At 44.8% G+C, this 15,777-nt stretch overlaps 1 protein-coding gene across 2 annotated transcripts in view; it reads left to right on the forward strand.

Moving 5' to 3' along the window:
• The window catches only part of pard3aa (par-3 family cell polarity regulator alpha, a), a 284,249-nt gene that overhangs the window by 101,610 nt on the left and 166,862 nt on the right, over positions 1-15,777 (forward strand). For both annotated transcript variants that reach the window (XM_083668312.1, XM_083668313.1), the window contains exons 4-5: positions 11,400-11,584; positions 13,731-13,868. In XM_083668312.1, coding sequence (XP_083524438.1) covers positions 11,400-11,584; positions 13,731-13,868 — 323 coding nt within the window. The remainder of the gene's footprint in view (positions 1-11,399; positions 11,585-13,730; positions 13,869-15,777) is intronic.

Raw genomic sequence — 15,777 nt, forward strand, 5'->3', positions numbered from 1 at the left:
ATGTCTCTCACTGCAGCCAAGGCCATACAAAAGTCATTAAAGGACACACAATATACAGCAACTCTGACAGCAACAATTTGAACTCTCTGCTGAAGTATTGACCGGTTTCTCTGTAAGTATATTTCTATGCCACAGAAACATTTTTTTTTTCAAAGACAGCACATTTCTAATCATATTAAAGCAGTTTACTAAATACGTTTCAAAAACGTTTCTTTTTTAATGTTAGACCTTAACTTTCATAGACCATCATAGACCTTAACTTTTGGAGTTCAGTTCTTTCTCCTGGCTTCCCCAGTGGGCTTGGTCAACGTCCAAAGGCATTGATTGCCCATTATAGATAGCTAACAGGTTTCAGTTTGAACTGCAAGCAGGTAGGGCTGATACCGGGCTCTGCTCTCTGATACTCATCTCTCGCCTGTCCTCCATCTCTCTCTCTCTCTCTCTCCCTCGCTCCCTCGTTCTGGTCCAATGGCTCCCCTTCAATCTGGCACCTCAGTGGCGAGAGGCACGATGCAATCGGCAAACAGTGATATCAGCGGAATCAGAGGGAGTTGATAAGTGCGACAGTGTGTGTCTGATTGCTCCTCTCTGATACTGTGTGTCCATCTCGATGTGAATTAAACACTCCTCAAACACCTTCCCAAAACCTGTCTGATCAAAGCTGGGTATGACTTCCATAACTTGCCAATACATGTCTGTGAGTTAATCTCAATAGTGTGTTAAATAAGATACAGGAATATGCTTTTGAATACAATTCTCTGTATTTGGTTATGCAATTGTAGTTGTAACAGTTGTGAACTGTTATAACACAGTAACACATATTTAATGTTTGTTATTTGTTCATTTTTGATGCATATTGATTTTGAACACAACTGAGTTTACAGTTACACACTTTACAGTTATACAGTTACACACTCTAAACACACACACACACACACACACACACACACACACACACAGGCACACGCAAAACACACTATCCACTACTATCTAACAGAAGTGGATAGTGTGGATGATAGTAATTGATGTCGGTGCTTTAAACTGCACTGTTGGCTTTACAAGTGCACACTCCAGAGGAGTGGACACTCACTCCCACATATATTATCCCCATGCATCTCGCCCTCAACACTTCAACACAAAGGCTGCTCTATGACTTTCATGTGCCTTTGTCTGCCTGAGTTAGTGGAGAGTTTATTAGTTATGTAAACTCTTAATCACCCACTCAGCTCCATTAAAACCTCCCGTAGCAAATGAAGAGAGGGAAGGAGCGAGAAGGGCAGGTCTTCACTCTCCGTTCACTGCTATCAAAGGAGTGGGCGGTGAGAACACTGTGATACTGCATATTAGTCATAAAACTATAAAACTGCCACAATTCCATCTAAAGCTTATTACGGCTAATTATTGTAACCGTTGACACCATTAAATGGTAAAGAAACTGATTTGGTAATGAAGTGTGAAGCACTTTGACTGGGAAAAGTCCCCACTCAGCAGGAGTGGGAGTGTGGTGCTTGTACTGGATTGTGAGGAGAGCAGAGCTGAACAAAGCAGAGCTAGGCTGGGATGCTCAGTTCCCCATGCAGGTTATACAAATCCGCAAAAATGTGTGAGTGTGTGTGTGTGTGTGTGTGTGTGTATGTGTGTGTATGTGTGTGTATGTGTGTGTCTGTGTGTGTGTGTGTGTGAGAGAGAGAGAGAGAGAGTGTGCGTGCGTGCGTGCGTGCGTGCGTGCGTGTGTGTGCTTGCGTGCCTGTACTCTCTCCCATGACTAGGAGGCAGGGGCGGATTTGAGATAGTTCTTCCCACGCTCCAAAAGCCTTTTCTAACACTATTGTCTACAGGGATCTGTTGGTAGACTTCCTGGTCGGGTGGGAGCTTTGGTCATGGTTTGTGTCAGTGTTACAGTAACACAGGAGCTGTGACCCTCACAGGGTAACTCATCCCCCTAATCACTCTAAGTGGATTCTGGTGTGTGTGTGTGTGTGTGTGTGTGTGGGGGGGGGGTTCTTTAACCCTGTGTCTGGAACATGGGAAGTCAGGCCTCTGGTATGCTTGAGAGTGTTTGTTTTAGCAGGGCCTGGTGTCCTCCCATTGCTCAGTTTATACTACACAAAGACTAAACCACTTAAGAGAATTATGTGACAGTCTCTATCGAAAATATGTAATCTCCTCCCCCTTTTGACCTCACAAAGGGCACTTAATGTGCATGCGTTTACATCCATATAGTTGCAGACACACACTGATGGTGGTTTTACAGCTAAAACAATAGAGATAAAGATGCATGATGTGATGACCTAAGATAAACATGGATGGTATATTTACTTCAGTAAGTAACTTTTGAGTAATTTGTGTTTTGTAACCATGTCTGTCAGGTTTTGGTCTTGTAGATTTATGCCCACAGGATGACTGTCTTTGTGACACCTTTCTTTTTTTCACAATGTTATGATAAAAAGCTAAAGTGTCATAGCACAGCAACACTATCAAGTTGGCTGTAAATATATTCAGCCACCACTGAATATAAATGATAGTCTGATAAACACCAGGGAAAAACAAAGCCAGGGCCTCGATCGTCTAGCCTCCCTTCAAGTCCATGATAAAATAATCCATGCTATCATTAGCAATGTCACCAAGTCCTCCGTGTGGGGAAGCCTGATGTTTCTCAACCCGTAATTCAAAGAGCGACTACAAAGCTGAGGCCTTTTCATGTAGCAGGCTTTGTGAATGCAAATGAAGGCCCTATTAAATCCATGTGTCTTCATGTAATTCCATGTGGCCTGTCACACACACATGCACACACGCACACACACACACACACACACACGCAGGCACACACACACACACACACACACACACACGCAGGCACACACGCAGGCACGCACACACACACACACACACACACACACACACACACACACACACACACACACACACACACACACACATACACACACACACACACAAGGTAAGGGTGCACTGTGCTGTAGATGCCACTTTATTTTCAATGAAACAGAATCTTTAACGTCTGAATTCTTCCTTTACTCAAAAATGTGTTTCTCTCTTTGTCAGTCGGGGGCAGAGCGGCCTAATTGGGGATTACAGTCTTCAGCCCTTTCATTAGACTTGAAATGAGTTCTGATTAGATTGTTCCAGCCTCCATCTTATTTCCCATCTGGGTCTATTCTAATGGGCCCTGTAGGAAATTAGCCTGCTCACAACTGGCCACCCCAACCCCTTCTGCTTGTTTGCTTCCCTCATCCTTAGCCAATACACAGGCTGAAAATCCCATTAAAATGACTTATTAGCCCTTAAGTTCCCCTGGACGTGAATAGAAACGGGCCATTTTCATGCTGTGGTGTGCACTCCACCCCCCCCCCCCCCCCCCTCCCCCTGAGTGATATGCCACTGTGCTGGAGGAAAGTGCACTCATTTGTCAGAGGTGACGGATGCTCAGGTGATGACCTCAGCCCTAGTGCACTTCATCCATTGTGCTGTTGTATTATGTCTCAATGACACTGTGAACTGGTTCATTTACATAGGGAAGCATGAAGGGATCATGGCTGCCCAAGGGCAATACCTTACCTCAACAAGGAAGTCTTTAGGGATGGGATTTTGTTTATTTTTTGTCTTGGGGGGGTCTTTGTCCCATGGCACTCTTTTGGCCCTCATTTTCACTTCCCCTTGTTAGGTTTCAATACATTCCACAGGGAGTTTACCTGTGAAGTTTGTTTGCTTCAAAGCAACTGCACCCTCCCATTCTCCCACACATAGACCCACCCCCAACTGTCAGTAGAGTGTTTTGGTCTGTGGCTGTGTGTTTCTCCCCAGAGGTGATATGGGAGGCCCACGGTACCGCTCCAAAGAACCTGGAGAGGGGGGACCGGATCTCAGCTGCTCTGTCTAATTGGGCAGCATGAATGGGGGGGGGGAGGGACAGACAGCAGACAGGCAGACAGAATGTATAGAAACAAAGAGAAAATGAGATACCGTAGAAGCCAGAGACTGAAATGGAGAGATGGTGCTACAGTACATGAAAGTCAAAGAGACCAAGGTTGATGTTGAAGTGTATCTTGAGAGTTTTAGAGCACAGTCGTTATCTTGGCCTGGGTTCACTAAGCCCTGCTGCTGCATACCCGTGGCTGCTCCATCCACACTGCAGGAGAGATGGGGCATGTGTATCATCAGCGTATGGACAGATCTGCAGAGATCAAAATCAACCCCATAGAGCAAAGGAAAAACTGGACTAACATGCCATTTTTAAGAGTGCTTACTTTGGCCACGAATCACAGCCTTGATCTTGAGAAAACATTTTCAGATCATCTTTGGGTGTTGTTATTATTCTTGATCGGCTCCATCAGTGAGCCTCCAGACACGGGTTCTGTAAGCAATCTGGACATTAACGACTAATTGATTTGACAGTGTGCAGGGCTTTAACGAACAGAGCTCCTTATGTTACTCATTTATACAAAGGTTTAGAAACCACACATTGCTCTCTGACTTTGAAATGGGTTCTGGAATGCATGAGGAGGAAGCTTGACTCACAGAGGGTTGTTAAACATGTATTATGGCATAAATACATTTGTATTAGGACACTTTTATTTTCTGGAGTCAAACCAACAACCTCATCCAAAGTTTATGGAGACGATTCAATAGATTTTATGAAGTGCCAAGGACTCCATACTTTGGAATTGTTTCTTCCTTTTGCCAATACCTATATTTGAGATATGAGTTTCACTTGCTGGACTTGCCTTAATTGTGGTTCTTACTGGATCCATGCTGATTTAGTCAAAACCATGGTTATCTGAGTAACAGCATAGTCAGTTATTTAATGAAAACACTATTTGTCATAGGGATGTGTGAACCCAAGGACAACTCAACAGGGATGATTCATGGCCTCCAATGGCCATAGACCATAATACAGGGATTAGAACTTCCTCAATCTGGTGCTGTCTAACATCATGTCTGGTTGACCAAAGACCCCCATTAGGGAATCTGGTCCATGTCTTTATTTCCAGGTGTGACATTTAGAATGATCCACTGGATATTATTGAGGCCCTCTCCTCACTGCGTCCTCCGCCTTGATTTCTAATAAAAACCTCATGTGCTCTCTAGCCCAGCGTGACTGATCGAGGTGATGTCCATATACAAAACACCATGTCTGGAGATCAAAATAACATCTGTTTCTTTTAAATAAATATGTTTCTTTCCTCTCATACATTCCTTTAAATATATCCCTGTCTTTTGTTCTCTCTCTCTCTCTCTCTCTCTCTCTCTCTCTCTCTCGTTCTCTTTCTCTTTCTCCTGTTGTGCATTAAGGAGCATATTGCTGATCTGTCTCATCCTGTTCCATCCCTCCATCTTCCCATCTCGTCTCTGACCTCTATTTCATCTGCATGTGTGTATGTGAGGTGCTGTGAGATTAGCATATTTACACAGGGCTAGCCATGGTTGGCGTGGTTCGATGCAGCTTTAATCAGACATGGCTCAGATGGTTCAATTGCCAATTTAGCCAGGCCTCAGAGAAAGGACCCATATCATTTCAGCTGCAGGAGGCCTTTGCTGAAGATTAGATTCACCAAAAAATTAAATACAGTTTAGTCCACCAAATCTATAGTCACACAGCAGAGCGAAATTTGTTTGGGTTTGCTGTTGTCCTTCTTGAAAGAGGTGCCTCTTAAACATGTTTGAATTAATGGCTCTGTAGCTCTGTCTGAAAAGAGAGATTGCAAAGTCCTTTGTTGTAATGATGTCTGTGATATTGATGTTGTGCATGCAGTCTGGCTTCATAGGCAGTCACATGTATATGCTTAGGAAGGTGACCTTAAAGGTGTGCACTGGAAATGCATGTGTCAATCCTGATTGTGACATTCCTACTTGGGCGACCATAGACATTGTATGAAACACACCTATTTGATCTGGGAGTGTTCTGTTCTGTCTACCATTACTGACCTGTTGACCGCCCTGTTTCTTCTTTCAGAGATGTAATGGTATTTATAATCATGAATGACATTGCCACATGGCACACTAAGTAAGATTTATTGCTGCTATTTTCATAGGTCCATACCTCCAGACCACTGTTAATGCTGAAATGGCGTTATGGTATTTACATTGTAGGTGCGGGACCCGTTGCAGCATAGCAACAATGTTTGCTTTGTTGATTATCAACTCTCTAAGGAGTGAGGAGCAGAACATTCCTGTCTGCAAGTCTGGCCTGGACCGAACGGGGGCCGGAGGCCTAGCCTGGGTTATGGTCGCGTGTCTCCTCAACCCCCTACCTCTCTCCCACACACACACACACACACACACACACGCACGCACGCACGCACGCACGCACGCACGCACGCACGCACGCATGCACGCACACATACACACACTGCTCTTCAGGGTCTATATCCCCAGTATGTGCCAAATGTCGACCCAGATGAGTCATGTTTCATTTAGGAAAGGAGCACCAAGTTCCCTCCTTACCATGTTCCCCATTGTCTGAGAAGAGGTCTGAAAGCAACAGCAGCTACAGAGATGTCAGAGGAAGAGGAGACAGCCCCTCTGCTCCTAGTGTTATGTTTGGTTGTTGTTGTTGTTGTTGTTGTTGTGTCTGTATTGCAGGCCCCTCCAAGGATTTTCTTTCTCTCTCTCTCTCTCTCTCTCTCTCTCTCTCTCTCTCTCTCTCTCTCTCTCTATCTCTCTTTCTCTGAATAAAGGTTCTGGCCTGCCACTCTGTCACAAGGGCAAAGATCTCGTTTGAATGGGATTCAAGTCACTGCTTCTCCTATTGATCTGAGGCAATCTAACTTGTCACATTCTCACCCACAGTTGAATGTACCCAGTCATACCCAGTGTATGATCATCACACCTATGACAATGGGAAACTATTTGATCTGACATCTTGTTTACTTAGGATTGATGTACACTCAATGTTCCTGATATTTTGTGGTGTACATTATGAGTCTGGAGAGGAGAGGGAAAACACCCATAGCATTTATACACTACTGTTCTACCGGTCCCAACTGGCCTCAGTATCTTTGTGGAGCTCTCTTCAGTGTTCATCGTAGAGGTTGATAAAGGTTGTCTCCTGTGGCTGGAGGTAATGTCTTAGTAGCTACTGTAGATGACTCACTGACAGCACCAAAGACAGATGCAGAGGTGGATGTGGAGGTTGATGTGCCAGTATAGATTCTCTCTGTCTCATTTTCATGTACCTGTCAGAACTGTTTCTAGTTTTCCTGGAGAAGCATCTTCGTTCACAGAGGAGTACACCCGCACGCACACCCGCATGCACGCACGCACGCACGCCCGCTCGCACGCCCGCACACACACGCACGCACGCCCGCATGCACGCACGCACGCACGCACGCACACACACACACACGCACACACATTTGTGACATCCATCTATGCTTTAGGGTTGTTATCTCTTCATATGCGTCTCTGCTCAGCCCTCTCTCCTAAGTGATTTTCCATTTCACCCACTGCCTTCTCTTTTTAGGGGTCATAGGCTGTTGTTTATTAAATATTTGTCTTAACTCTATCTCTGACTTTACATCAGATTAAAGACAACTCAAGTGTCTCTGCAGTTCTCAGACATGCATATGTATATCCACTCCCTTTTTGTCTTGAATGTTAAAACATTCCATTTAGGACCCCACATTTTCACTCTAATCTGGGTTCCCACCCCTCAAGCCCCCTTGGTTTGACCCAAGTGGTAGATGTAAATTCAGGTCATTCTGATGTATTCTGAGGAAGTCCCCTCTCCACACACTAGGGACATCAATATGGACTCTGTGGCTAAAAAAATAAAAAAAAAATAAAGAGTATGCTGGCATGTTTTATTCATCCCCTCAAATAATTCAACCCAAACTTCTAAAATATATCTCATTTCAACAACATTAAGATGTTTTAGAAGGTCAAATACAGATACAGTCACACAGCATTGAGAGTACAATTCTGCAGTCAATGATGAAGTGCATCATTTGAAGAGAGAGCGGAGAGGGCCGGAAGCCAAAAGAAAATGGCTGCTCTCACCTGCCTGTCAACCATCATGCCTGCCTGTCCGGTGTCCTCTCCATAACCTTATCAGTATTCTGATGCATTAGCCCCCAACCCCATTACCCTGCATTGGCAGCCAGTCAGGGCCACTCTCCTCAGGCAGGTAGCAGACTCATAAGGACACATTGCACTGTACCTCCCAGCCATTTAAATGATTGGAAACTCTCAAGTAATACATTAAAGAGCCCAGCTTCGACAAGTTAGAGTTGAATGTGCCATGTGTTGTTAGTGCAGGTTCAAGGAGGTAGCCAACATGAGGTTTATGGAGAGACTGGAGGGTATGTAGATGTTGTCCTTCAGTCGCCTTGATAGCTTGCAATCATCAAATCTAGATCTACAACCCAAGGCTTTGTTTGTCTAGCATTCATCATTAAGAGTTGTTTGAGGTGTTAGGCTGAATTTCCGCCCCTAAGCTACATGGAGATAATTAGCCATGTAAATATGATGTTTTTTTTGTCCTGAGAGAGAGAGAGAGAGAGAGAGAATGAAAGAGAGAGAGAGAGAGAGATAGATAGCCTCATGAGAACTGACCTCTCCATGGAGGATGCTGGTATAGAAAGTTCTCTCTGCCCCTAGCCTGGTTCTAATCCTCCACTGCAGGGCAAGATTACCCCTTCATCTTGTTAGAGGCCCTCACTATTCTCCCAGTGCTGCAGAGATTGATGGGTGGTTTGTCTTAAGTGGTCGTCTCGGTTATTAAACGTGGGACCGGCCAAATACTGGTCTAGGGGGCTAATCCGATCACGCATTAAGAGCCCATATTGGCAGAGGCAGTGCAGGGAGACTAGAGGAGAGCTGTGTTAATGTGCCCTCCAAACACCACACAGGGACGCCCATGCTCTCACTATCACCCACAATCTTACACTCACTGGTCCCCAAACCCTCTCCATATCAGTGCATGTGAAACTAGGCTAAATTTATGAAGAAATCTGTGATTGTTTCTTTAAAATAGAGGAACTTAATCTGTCTCATGCATCATTTGGCCAGCAATAACATCTCTTCTGGAGCATGACAAGTTCAAATCATATCTCGTCTCATGTGCGGCTTAATAAAGCTCCTCTCTGTAATGTTTCTATTTAAAGATGTCAGAGGTTTCGGATGGGTGGACTGATGCTGCCCCAGTGTCTCAACTGGAAGCAATGAGTTGACGTTAAGATGGATGCTGTCGTCGTTTGCTGGATACATTTGCTGGCAGCGAGTGTCCTTTAAAACCAGAAAAAAATGTGGAAAAAACCTTACAAAGGAGGATACAAGGGCAAGACCACAGACATGAATCCACAACAAGGGCTCCACATGTGGTAAACACCCTGAAGCCACAGTCAAGCATATGTGGTTCTGAACCACCGGCTCCAACGGGTTGGGTGAACATACACACACAAGGCATAAGAGGGGAAGGAGTAGTGAGAGCTGTGTTTGAAAGCCACCTGTTCGATGTGTGTGTTCAAAGGTACCCAGCGAGTGCTATCCTCCTTATTTCTTCATGCGAGCCTCATTGAGATGAAAATGAAGAGGGGATGAGAGGGAGGCGATATCTGCCTATCCCCCTGTGTTCACTCAAGCCTCATATACACAGTGACCCCGCACATCTGGTCAATGTTTGAACATTTCCCAGCATCCCTCCCTCTTTCCCCATGCCCGCTGAGATGGATTCCAGAGCTTGCACTTGGCCCACTGTGGGATGAGAAGAAAAAAATAAAAAAGTTGACACACAAAAAAACCATACAGACTTATTCACAGGGGATTGATAGGCCGAGCCATGCCGACAATCATCTCTCATTAGCATTAGATGAAAGGAAATGGAGGGCTTTTGTCAATGGAAAAATATTATTCACTACTCCCAAAGTCAATTATGTACATTCATGGATATGTCATATCTCCCTAATATGACTCTGGCCGCAGCCATTTGGAATATGATGTATTGGGGCCAAGGAAATGTATGCAGATGTAATTTTGTCTTTTTTTTTCTCCTGCTGTTCTCCTCTTTGTGTCATGTCCAGGCCGTCTGGCCTGGTGGTAATCATCTAATACAGCCCCGGACACGGACTGGGGGTTATACAATTACAGTCCCTCTGAGGGGCATGTCATTAGAACCCTGAACTAGATGTGAACTGACCACGGACGGGAGGGAAGTGTATTAAAAATCATTATTGCATTCTGGATGTAATTTAAGAATAACAGCGCTGCGGTCACCTCCCTCCTCCTGCCTCTCGACTTTGAAGAGCTTGGATTCCACAGCCTCGCTCCCAGGGTGTTCACATACTGTAGAACAGGTATCAGGCTGTTAAAAAAACACAGACATCATAGTGTTAAATGTGCAGAAGGGCCAACACTCAGCAGAGATTAAACTGTATTTTCTTAGCTACTGAGCTGTGTCTACACTGTATCAGATGGAGCTAGAGCGTGGGCATACGCTCGCTGGAGTAACTGTTGAAAGATGACAGGTGGTTGCGGTGCTATTTGCATAATTATGGATGTACTGAGTAGACTCGTACACATCAAACCATAAACAAATCCATATGGCCTTTGGAGGACCAGAGCACTTCACCCTCATGTCTACTTACAACTGAGCCTGGGAAGCCAGGTGTGCAACACTTCCCAATGATCCCTCTTCCTCTATGTAAGAGTGGTATCCAAACATACAGCACTGTATGCAGCACTGCTCTGGCTGTTCTAGCACCCATGATGAATTACAGTATGAGGACTACTCTAGTTCATAGACCATCCCTGTTGTGAGACCAGTTTCAGCTGGACGGCAGCAGGGTGAGAGGTGTCTGGAGGAATGGAAGAGAGGGATAAAGAGACAGGCTCATTATCAGTGAAGAGACCCAGCCTCCCTCGGCCGCTGTTCACTAAACTACAGAGCATAGTGCTGTGGCAGATCTACGGCCCAACACACAGTCTCCTATGGCTGGCTGCCTCCCAGATACAGTACATGGCCAGGGGTTCAATTCCATTACAGCTCAGGGACTCTTCTAGTCCTCCTATCGGTGTTGTCACGGGGCAAAGCCAAGCTAAACGGCTCACAGTTCAGCTAATGTTTCATCTGGGCTCACAGGACTCCATGAAGCAGTGTTGGACAGAAATACTTTACACAACCATTTCCCGTGTCTTTCTTGACATACAATACAGGTCCTGAATGCAGTTTTATAGCTCATAGTCTGGTTTAAATTGACACAGTGAGCACACACTAATACTGTAGACACTTGCTGACAAGGAGTAAGGTGATACTATATTTAAGTAGAAAGGTGTTTATGACATGTACTTGATATGTATCTCTTTCTATCTGTCTCTCTCTCTCTCTCTGTCTCTCTCTCTCTCTCTCTCTCTCTCTCTCTCTCTCTCTCTCTCGTACGCCACAGATATGCCCCTGCATGTTCGGCGCAGTAGTGACCCTGCTCTAGTGGGTCTCCCCCCGGGAGAGGCCCAAACTGTACCAGAGGAACCGTCCCGTAAGAACCCCTCCCGCTGGTCCGCCACAGCAGGCTTCCGCAAACACAAGCACAACCACAACCACAACACCGGGACAAACAGCCTGGAACGCAAGGTACAGTACACTACACTCCACCTGGTATTACCACCCTGTTCACCATTCATACAGCTTCAAGGAAAGCCATCTACCAGTGCAGCCCTACACTAGTTATTTTAATAAAAGCAGTATAGAATGAAGCTTTGAAACACATCCTTTGTTGTAAATACACTTTTAGCACAGTCTGAGGTGGCCAGTAATGAATCCAAAAGCTCCTTTCAGGTTCATCCTCCGACCTCCCCACAGCTTCACGAAGAGCCAATTAGCTTATCAAAATGGCCGCCCCGTGTGGCGATGACAGGCCCTCAGTGCTTTGGAAACGTATATGATATTCCAAATTAGATGGAGGGAAAAAAGGGGAAGATGGAGTGCACCGAATGTGACATGGCAACCCTCCACGCGATTAGTGCATCTCAGAGCGTTCACTTATAATCCTATTTAAAAGCACTTCAGTTGTCACTGTCTCCATAATCTCACTGCATGCTCCCGTGAGGAATGGAAAAAAAAACTAGATGAAAATAAAGCTGTTATTATACCTTTCATTTTGCTAAATAGTGAGCCTTACTGTTAGATGTCAAGGTGTGAGGTGATGGAGACGCCTTGTTCATGTTGCTACAATACAGAGAAATAGCAGGATGTTGATGCACACACTATGGTGTGAAAATGTGTTTTGTCAGTGGAATTATATACAGTAGATAATATTTAATGTGGATAGTTGTCCCTGTGACTCTCTCTATCAATGTTCTACAGCACCATTGAGTTTATATTTGAAGCTCTCGTATGTTACATAGCTATGCCCTCTGTCCATTTAAATATTCAAAGTACCAGATGTTAGATATATTAATGGTGCCCTGGCTTTAGAATACTTCATCATGGCAGACGTTTTTATTTGAAAGGAAAAGCATTAACAATACGCCAACAATCTATATTAACCACCCTAACGTCTGGCAAAAGCATACCATATTTCCTAAGACCACTTTGCCTTGTCTATGGCCATTTCCTTTACTGTGTGTATCACGCATCATGTTCCATCAGTTTTGCTGACTCAGGTTTTGTTCTGCTATGTCTCAATAGAAAGATATATAGCGATTCTGAATCTTCATTCATCAAGCTTCACTTGTAAAATCGTCACATCCCTCAATGACTTTAAAACGCATCGGACCTCAGCTAAGCCGTTGCGTTTAGCGCCACTGACTAAACAGGTTTAGCAGAGCACGCAGTAAATATGTTCTCAGTGATATACTACCTTTCTGGTTTGTGTTCTTCACGTCGTTTCAAACATCATAAAAATTCATGAGAGGACTCTTTTGTCATCGTTGTCGTCATACCCCCCCCCCCCACCCCCCCCCCCCCCCCCGAGACTGTGATGGTTATCAGAAGGCAGGCGTCTCCATAGGCCTCTGACCCATGCTTTATGACCCTGTCTGCACCCCTTCCTCAGTCTCTCTGGCCTTGGTCACGCTGTATTCAGTTTTACTAAAGCATATGGATTATTTTACCATACAGAGGAAAAGGCTCTCTCTTACTATGCCAGGGGTGCTGGTGAACCATTTTACAACATCCAGGCTGTGTTGTCTGATACGGTGACAGAATACCTCTGCCTGCACCAGTCTGGCGGGCTGTGTAGCCACCAGCGGCTTCGCTCTGTGGACTTTCTAGGCCGCGGCCAGGTTGTCTGATCTATAACCTGCCCTGTGTGTGTTTGCTCTAGAAACTCTGCAAATGGAGATCTAATTAGAGACCCATAGCCCAGGGGTGTTTGGTTTCACCTTCATGGAAATATGTTGAAGAGGTTATTGTAATGGAAGAGCCCAGCTGTGGCCTCTGCAGATATCAGTACCGTAATGTGGCTGGCTATTAACAATAAAGATTAGCATTGGTCAGTAATGAGACAGGAATGAACAGTATCAGTTTCCAAGATGAACTAGCCCCCTGCCAATCATACTACAGCCAATGAGAGAGTCATGCTCTACTATGTCCATCAAATTACCAGGAAAACAAAACAAAAAAAACAGGGCTGTACATGATTGTACATGCAGTTCATCACACTTAGGAAACCTGTTACTGTAGTTGTTGTTGTGGACTTTTTGTATAACTGCCAATGACTTATCATGCTTGTGTATCTAATTGTGGTGTAACATGTTGCATCTCCTCCTCCATCCAGGGTAAAGCTTCGGACACATACCGTAGTCTCCCTCGCGATGCGGCGGAGTGGGCCACCCAGTTCCAGAGAGAGACCGCTCGCTCCTCCCTCAGTGCCAATCACCCCATGGTGGACAGGTGGCTGGACAGACAGGAGCAGGTAAGACTGGCCAATAGGAATCCAGCAAATCCAACTGAAGTCTTTTACCCACGGCTTATCAGCCAGTCAACTCTGGCCCATACCCCAGCACTAACTGAAAGCTAGCTCAGCTCAGAAATGTCCAGTTGTATGTCGAATGTACTGGACCTTCATTTATTTAAAATCGCACCTGGTCTACCTATTCAAGACTGACACAAAAAGGAAAGGAACACTTTGAAAAAGCTAAAGTTATAGAATGTGCCAGCCAGTCAGTCGAGCTCATAAATGACCTTGGTGGTGTGGACCAAATAGTGTTCGATGTGAAAGGATTTGTTCCATCTCCTTTCACACCTTCCTGCTGCTATCTCCCTGCCTGTCAATACATCAGCTGGCTGGCTGAGCCGGTGTGGGAGGTGTTTTAAATTATCACTCCTTCACACAAAGAACGAGAGGGAGAAGGGGGCGAGAGCTAAGAAAGAAGGGAGCACGAGAGAATAAAAATGATTGAAATTTAAGGTACTGAACAATGGCAACAACTGGCAATTCACTTATTAATTTTCACAATCGATTTTCCCCAAACATTTGTATTGGAATCCCCTGAATTGTGGGTTATGTGAGCTTGATTTTTTCGGGTGGTCTCTGGCAGTGAGCCTTTCTTTTTTGTTTCTGCCTTGAGAAATAGAATAGCCTAGCTGGATTCAATCCCACCAGAGTCGTGCATCATCATTATGGGAGCCACCTTGCATGGAGAAGCCAATTCGTTCTCCTGTTGGTGTTTTTTTTTTTCTTTTCTGGACCTTTCTGGTCTGATCCAGTGGGGCAGTCTGTCAGGGCCCCAGTAGAGCTGACAGAGTAATCCATTTGAAGTCCACGCCATTATGGCTCAGTCTGACCCATGCGGATCTGTCACAGGCAGCAAGGGCCTGATAAGACTGCCAGGGAACCCCACGCTACAATGTTCAGACTCTCTGACTCTCATCATTCCAGGCCTATTCTTCTTCTCCTCGTCCCCATCATGCTTTGGAATGGTGGCCCAGGTTGATGTCTAAAACCATATTGTCTCTGACTTTTAATGAATGATGGTTAGGTAGACATCATTAAGGATATGCAATACAGTAGCACCTTCAGTTTACTGTCCTTGCTGAAACCGGTGGATTTTGGGTTAGCTTGGTGTTTGCCTCTCCGGCCCCTCTAATTGTATCTAGTCATTCTCTGTTCCATCCATCCACATTCATGCATAAAATGTGTATTGCATCTTAAACGAGCAGGGCGTAAGTATGTTGGAAATCTGCCAATCAGGCCACCGCGGCAAAATTCTGTTTGAAGTTTCAAACAACAACATTCCCCCTAATAATAATATAACCCTCCTAAATGGACTTGCAGTGTCTGGCATTAGCTGTTGTGTTTCCCACAATTGGAAGAGGCAGCCGCCAGAGACAGAAAGGTGAAAATCAATCCACTCCCCTAGAACGAACATCAGTCCAGTCCCTTAGAACACCGCTGTCCAGTAACAACATGTTTTATACAAACTCAAGTGTCAGGTAGGACACTCCATTTTAGAAAGCGCTTTTCAGGACTAAACGTTGTTTGTAAATGAAATACTTATTTCAAGGGATCTCACTCCCTGATCACTATTGATTAAATATAACAACCATTAGGAAGCTTTTAGAAAGCTTGAATGTTACATATTGCCATGTTTTATTGAACATTAGGAAGCTACTCATTTATGACACTGGCTTAACACCATGTCCATACAGTCAGCCAATATAAAACATCCCTCTGGCCCACCATAATCCGAGCTGCTGGGGATATTATACAGTATCTCCACAACAGAATATCCACACACAATCAGAGATCCAGACAGCTGTAATTGCTGATAATGTGAAGGTTTTTGGAGCTGTGTAATCGGTGTAATCGGTGATAATGTACA

This window comes from Argentina silus (genome assembly GCF_951799395.1).
Source record: "Argentina silus genome assembly, chromosome: 1".
NCBI lineage: Eukaryota > Metazoa > Chordata > Actinopteri > Argentiniformes > Argentinidae > Argentina > Argentina silus.